The sequence below is a fragment of the Apium graveolens genome, chromosome 7 (genome assembly GCF_009905375.1).
Source record: "Apium graveolens cultivar Ventura chromosome 7, ASM990537v1, whole genome shotgun sequence".
Classification (NCBI taxonomy): Eukaryota; Viridiplantae; Streptophyta; class Magnoliopsida; order Apiales; family Apiaceae; genus Apium; species Apium graveolens.
Window position 1 is genome coordinate 53,059,597 of NC_133653.1, and position 7,491 is coordinate 53,067,087.

The 7,491-nt window shown below is 29.6% G+C and overlaps 1 protein-coding gene across 1 annotated transcript in view; it reads right to left on the reverse strand.

Moving 5' to 3' along the window:
• Nucleotides 1-6,586, reverse strand: part of LOC141671004 (zinc finger CCCH domain-containing protein 36-like) — a 163,048-nt gene extending 156,462 nt beyond the window's left edge. The window contains exons 1-2 of the mRNA XM_074477068.1: nt 6,428-6,586; nt 1,978-2,642 (exon numbers count right to left, since the gene is read on the reverse strand). Coding sequence (XP_074333169.1) covers nt 1,978-2,642; nt 6,428-6,530 — 768 coding nt within the window. The 5' untranslated portion in view covers nt 6,531-6,586. The remainder of the gene's footprint in view (nt 1-1,977; nt 2,643-6,427) is intronic.
• Between the last annotated feature and the right edge of the window lie 905 nt (nt 6,587-7,491).

The window sequence follows — 7,491 nt, forward strand, 5'->3', positions numbered from 1 at the left end:
TGGTTATTAACAACCATCATTAGGAAAAGTTTTTATTTGTTCTTGCAGCTTGATTGCACACCAACAAAATCATTGATTACACACCAACAAAATCATCAATAGGAATTGCACCTTGATTACACACAATAAATCACATATATAACCTCTTTTTCAAAAAAAAAAATCATAAAGTAAGTTCTAACAAAAGTACATGAAATATATAGATTCAACCATTGGATACTTATCAACATTAATAAACATCAATACATACCGGCAACAACTTAATTTGTAGTCAATCATGTCAAAGGAAATGGCACCCTCTACAACCAAATGTACTGCAATAACGTGACAGGTGAAATTGATATAAAAATAGATATATGATCAAATAGTAACATCTCTTAAAATGAAAATTAAAAATTAATCTAAATCATTATATCAATCTAATACGCCATAGTAGACCTGGAAAAATGGGTCTAAATCCGAAAAACCGAACCGAAATTCATGAAACCGAGATCCGATCCGGGATCCGAATCATATAATCCAATAATTATCAAAAAAACCAAATTAAACCGATCCGAAAAATATCTACACTGAAAATTAACCGAAAATGATCTAAAATGCTAGATCCGATTATAAACTGAAATCGAACAAAATCGAGTCATATATATTATCTAAACCAAATGTGATCTGAAATAAGCAAAATTGATATTTAAAATTATTTTATGTTTATGATAATATTATTATTTAAGGAGCTATCTATTAAGAATTATTAAACTATTCTAATATGTTATTGAGAAAAAACTAAATAGATCATAATTGAATAAAATATACTACATGGGTCCCCCTCATTTCTCTATATATTTTTTCACATGCTTGACATGCATCATACTTGACACGCATTTTAAGGCATCTAAATACATAACAAGAAACAGTCTTATCGTCAAAACGAGAAATATTAAAAGAAATAGAGTAAATTACACTTTTCACCCCTCATAGATATTCACTTTTTCGGTTTGATCTTAAACTTTTAATTTTGGCAGAATGCATCCCTCAACTGTAAATTTCGTTTCATATCGCACCTCTTTTAAAAATTTTCAAGGGTAAAATCGGAATAATTTTTTTATGTTTATATTATTACAACGTGCACCCCGTATTTATAATATTGTAATATATTACACCCCCAATTTTAACTTCGACTCGTTTCAAAAATATATAAATTTGTATGATAATATTAGATAATATTTTTTTACTCAAAAATAATTAAAATATAAATATTCTCTGTTAAATCTGAATTGAAATCACAAATATGTCTTTTATCCAAATTAATTTAATTTAAATACTATGCAGATAATTTTAAATTATATATATTTTTAAATAATAATATCAAAAAATATCTATTAATATATGTGTCAAGGTTTTGATATCACTTTTTGGTACAATTTTTATAATTTATAATTTCTTATTTTTGGTTTAATATTTTTATAATAAATCCCTATTAAAACTATAAGTTTCATAATTTTTCAAATTTTTTAGCATTACTAAATACTTCATTTGATTCTTGTTCTTATGTTTATTTTTAAAATAAATTAGCTACAAAATTAGTACCAAATTAAAAACTCGTAAAATGCAAGCAATGTTATTGGACATTCTTTTTCTCGGAATCCACTAAACTAAACTACACAAACTAAAATTTTCTATTTTATTCGGTTTGGTTTGGATTTCATAATATAAGAAATACATAATGTTTGTTTGTCACGATTCTTGCTCCCAGTTGTTTCCTTTGACTAAACCTGTCCTTTACTGAACTAAATATCACCGCTTGATGGCAGAAACACATACATGGACAGCCAGGTCACTGTTTTCCATATTTTTCCATGTAATGCTGCATGTAAAAACCAATTTAATCAATCCAAGAATCTGATGTTCCAGTACATGCATGAAGCTATAAACATATAATGCTGCTTAAGTTCTTAAAAAAATTCATAATTCTTAACTCACCTTGACCCATTTTGCAATGATCTTGTCCTCTGGAGAAGAAAACCGATCCGCTGATTCCGGAGTTGATGAAATTTTTTTGACCATGCCCATGGTTCTGTCAGCTGTTTTTTTTACTATCTTGTTGTGAGCTTTCTTGCTCAATTTACCCTCATGCCATATTGGACGGAGCACTTGTTTGACCTTTTCTATGAGAGTAAGACGAAACTCAGTCATTGATTTTGGATCCCTGGATATATCTTTACTTATCTTAACATTATCCTCTGGTACAGCCATATCGTGTCCAGTCACAGCAGTTCCTGTTTCAAGCGGAGGTAAACCATTTCCATAGTTTTGCTGGTTCGCAATATTTTGGCCAAGAGATTGTTCAAAAGATAGACATTTTGAGCTCCCACGGAAACCATCAGAAAGTATAGAATGTACTTCACCTGGTTTCGATTGTTCGGTGACATCAAGAATAGAGTTGATTCGTTTTACTGAAGACAACAAACTCTGAGTGAGAGGAAACGATGGTTGAAAGGGAGTTGATGGCTCCCAACTGAATGAATCTTGTAAATGTAGAAACCTACAAGAATTTCCCTTTGCACACCACCCTTTGGCAAACGAATCACAAACAAGAACAGATCTTTCAGTCCCAACAGCATTATTGTCTCGAGGTGCAATTGTTCCTGAAGGTGATATAAGAAAAGAATATACAAGAATAGCTTTTTAAATTAAACAAAAATAGAAAAACAAGTTTTGGTGGAACCAAATGCAGAAAAGATAAATATATATGGATGGCAACCAATAACAAAATCAAAAAGTCATTTCATTGTTTAATCAACATCTGAAAACTAATAATCCCCTTAGACTTATACAATTAAAAACTGAAAATTTATCTTAGATATTCCTGATAATTCATTGACATTTGGTAATAAAGAACCGTTAAGTTTATTTTTGGTCACCTAGATTACTTTAAATTCAGCCTAATACACCTCATCAACCTATTCTATTTTTGTAATAATATACATATGACTTATGATTTCTAGGAGGCGCTAAATGGCCAACTCATATAATATTAGTTGGAAGGTTATTTACTATTTTGCTCCACCAAAGACACCAAGTCTAACAAGAGTAAGCATATACCCACAGATTGGTTGGATATCCATGTTTTTGACAATTTCTAGATAAACAAATATAACTAGAGTAAGCATACACTGGGGTATGATGCATCTACATTTAATTATTATGTTATGCATAGGAAACAAAATAAAAAGTTTGGGTGACTATGAATGTTAATTAATATTTTTATAGCCGTCACAAATGAAATATTGTTTGGCTTTTGGCCTCACCGAATAAATTAGCTACAGTATGGATTTTCAGAAAATAATTTATACATATAATAAAAATATAGATAAAAAATAGATACATCTGCGATATTCGGTTTCCCATAAGATGGTTTAATTATTAAAAAAATATTTATAGGATAAATGATATTTGTAGATAAAGATATGTGACAACCTCATCATATTCAAGTAATTAATCAAACGGAGGCATTATAATCTAAAAAATTCATGATTTTATTGAAAAGAAAAAGAATTACATAATGTCAAATAAAAGTCAAAGAAAATATATCATCTCCAACATATAAGTCATGAATGTTAAATAAGTGCCCTTATTGGGCCACTATTGCTTTTTATTCTCATATCACCACATATATATATTTCCAATCCTCCTTCCCTATCAAATGTACCTTACTCTCTTTTACTTTGCTGTAATTTCAGGCAGAGGTCAGGATAAGGAGTGGTGCCGAAAAAATTGGAGTATCAGTTAAAATTAATTTTGTTAAGTTTTGAAATTGTTTGTGGGATTTAAAAGATTTAATATTGACGGAGAATTTTGAGAAAACGGTGTTAGAGGTGGCCCACATTGCAAGGAATCCAATATTATATCTCGAGGTTTCAAATTGTGAAAGTTCAAAGGACTGAAATGTGTAGCAACAAAAGTCTAGAGAGTAAAAAGCATTTTTGCATGTGCATGTGGCATGCACAAGGTGCACAAGTTATATATACATACACCCCGGTTTTGCAAGAGTATGTGTAGAAATATTTGTGTAAATATGTTCTTTGCCTTTATATTTTCATATGAAAACTTGTTGAATTCATGTTTGGATGATCAAATAAAATATAAAATTCATCAAAAAGATCAGCTTGGCAGTTTATACAGCTTAAAGAGATTTGATTGAATGTTTGTATTAAATTTTTTTATTTTCAAATTTCTTTAGATTTAGGTAGGTACACACACATTTATGTTTATATCTTGTTGTTATAATTTATTTTATAGGTGTAAGTACCGTACACGCTTAACATTTCAAAATGACAATATTAAACCCAAAATCTTGATTACATTAATTTTCACATTTCATTAAATTCATACTGAGTTTAATATCTACACGAAAAAATAATAAAAAAGAGTAGATCTGAATTTCACCCCATCCCCTTCTATAACTCATTTAGGACCTAACACAGTTATTGATGAGATGGATGTTTGGTCAAAGGGCTTCCACTACATTAACTCCAATCAAGTGAGCAGTGAACTATGCAACAAATTGGGAGTAGATAACAGAAAGGTGGTCACACTTTCATGTGTGATTGAATACATATGAGAATGATCAACGTGAATCAAGTGACTATGTGCGCATAAATTATATTGCTTCACATATACATAGTTGGAAGAATTTTGGGCAACAAAAAACTTGTTCCCAGAGAATATGGGCCAGTGGAGAATGAATGTGCAAACTGGGGTATAGTTTGGAGCCTTTAAGAGGGGCTTTTTTGAATGTCATCTATGGTAGGAAAAGTTGTTTCTTTTTGAAGAAAAGGGATGGAAAGAGTTGGAGGTTCGAAAGGGGGTGATGCTGAAATAAGTGGCCCTTATTTGGCCACATCACAACAACCTACTCTCCTCATCTTATCACCACATATCTCTTTCAACTTATTTAGCACTCATGTCATGCACTACTTCTATGAATACCCATCCTTATTTTATAATAATGCACATTACTCACTTCGTTCTCCCATTTCCTACTATATAGCTACCGGATATTCCATGTAGTAGGAAACTTTCCTTGCGTTAGTTTGTGGCTAGTCATAATTGAGGGTTCACCTACTTCCCTATTATTTTATTTTGGGTGAGTTAATGTGAGTGTTTGGTTGGGTTATAGTGATAAACGGCTATAACATTAGAATTCTATCTAGGCCTCGTAGTTCTCTAAGTTATCTGATTAACTTTTCAAAGGATAGTTATGTCTAGTTTGGAAGAAGGAGAGAAGGAAAGGTTGTTAGAAAATAGTGATAGGGAGAGATTTTGAGGAAAGCACTTTAGTGAGTAAGGGATATACATAATAGGTATGATAGGCTGAATTTGAAAATAAATTCCGTGTAGCATATATTGATTTATAATCTCTGTTTATCTAGTGAAGTTCCTATTGTGGATGTAAGCTTGTTGAACCATATCAAATTTCCCCTCTCTTTTACTATATTTTTGGTTCATTATCTTCTCCAACATATTTGGGTATGCAAATTACAAACACTTTTTAATTTGTACCAACACGATTGACTTATATTGATACATCTTTTGTATTGACATAACAACTTGCAATTGTGCACACCCTTTCTAATCATTGTCAATATGTTCTTCTAAATTTATCAATGATTTAATTATCTTCAAACCATTTATAATGATGCAAATTGTTAGTTATTTGTATTAAAATCAGTATTTACATGTTTGCGATCACAAAAACTCAAAAATATGCATAAGCTTCTCTTTGAAGATACATTACTTAGAATTCACATGAATAAAGCTTACTATTTCTTGATTATATATTACTTAAACACTAAATACACCCTTATTTATTATTATTTTTTAACTATATTTGTATCCAAAAATTAATTTTGTGCCATAATTAAATTTTCAGAAGTCCAAAATATTCAACATTTTCTTCAAAAAGTTGCAAAGAAATAAAAAAGTGTATGTATCAATAATTAGCGACCTCTGTTTTTTCATACACATGAATTTCATAAAATTGAAAAAGAACTTTCAATCAATTTTGACAATACAATCTGGAATAAACTCAAAATAAAAAGTTAATAACATTTTCCAAATTATTTCCAAATTATTCTGAATCTTCATAAAATGAAAGGTAGCCTACTATTTGAGTATAAAAATATAAGGTAAGCCTAAATCACTATAAACCCAAACTTACCATTAACACAACCTGACAAATTGAAAAAAATCACAAGATCAATCTAGTGACATAGTTACATAGTTACATATAGACATAAATATATGCATATGTACATATATATATGCATATATACATAACATTAAGTGCAATAAATTAATAGATACACCAACACACACATAATTATATATGCACATATAAGAAAACGCTATAAGTTGATCAAATGCTAACCATTTCGCTGAATTTGATTAAATATTGAGGGATCTGCATTTCGAGAGCCCAATTGATAGGAGATGGCATTGTGAAGGTGAATTTCATTATTAGAATTTGACATTTTTGATGGTGAAAATTTAATTTTTGTTGTGTTTGGTGAGTATGAGTGTCTTTTGGGCAGGGTTTCGAATTGGGGGTGAGTGCCCTATAGAGGTACTTAATAGTATCGATTCTACTCTTTAGAGCAGTGTATTTGCATAAAATTTATATTAAAAGAATTGTTTAAATAAAAGAATGGGTGTATTTAATTTTGATTCTATATGAATTTTTTAATTTCAATAGGTATATTCAACAAAGATTTTAAAAAATCATACAAACACCAATGGTATTGTATATGTATTTCAAAAACTTTATTCAATCGAGATTAAATAATCTTAAAATCTATGAATATTCGATACGGGCTATATACAATCTAAAAAAATATAGTGATATTAAAAATAATGACTTTAAAGGATTTTAAAATTTCATAGATTTTGTTGGATTTTATAGTGTATGTTACACTTTTTGAAATCTCGCCTCTGCATATAATCGTAAATTAGCTACAATCTATCGAAATTGATGAACTCTCATTTTTTTACTAGAATTTAAATCTAATACACTTTCTTAAATAAAATTTTGCTTTTATACTAACTCATCTTTTAATTTCTCCTTATAAAATTTATCGAATTTTTTGACAATTTGCATATTAGATATTGTAAGTTTATATTTCGAGCTAAATTTTAATAAATGTAATCTAATAATCTATAACTTGATCTTTTGAACCTTTATTTTATCATTCGTTGGGAAATAATTTGACTTCAAAATAGTTGTTTATTAATATGAGGCTTAATGACCTTTTGGCCGTTATACATATCAGCCCCAAAAATATGAACTCATACATTTTGGCCCCTAAATTATTATGTATCGTTCCCTTCAGCACGTATCGGCATTTAAACGACATCTCAGCCCATATCGGAGAGGTAAAAATGTCTTTTACTAAATTTGCTCCCTAACGATTGATGTTTTTACAGTCTTTGAACCCT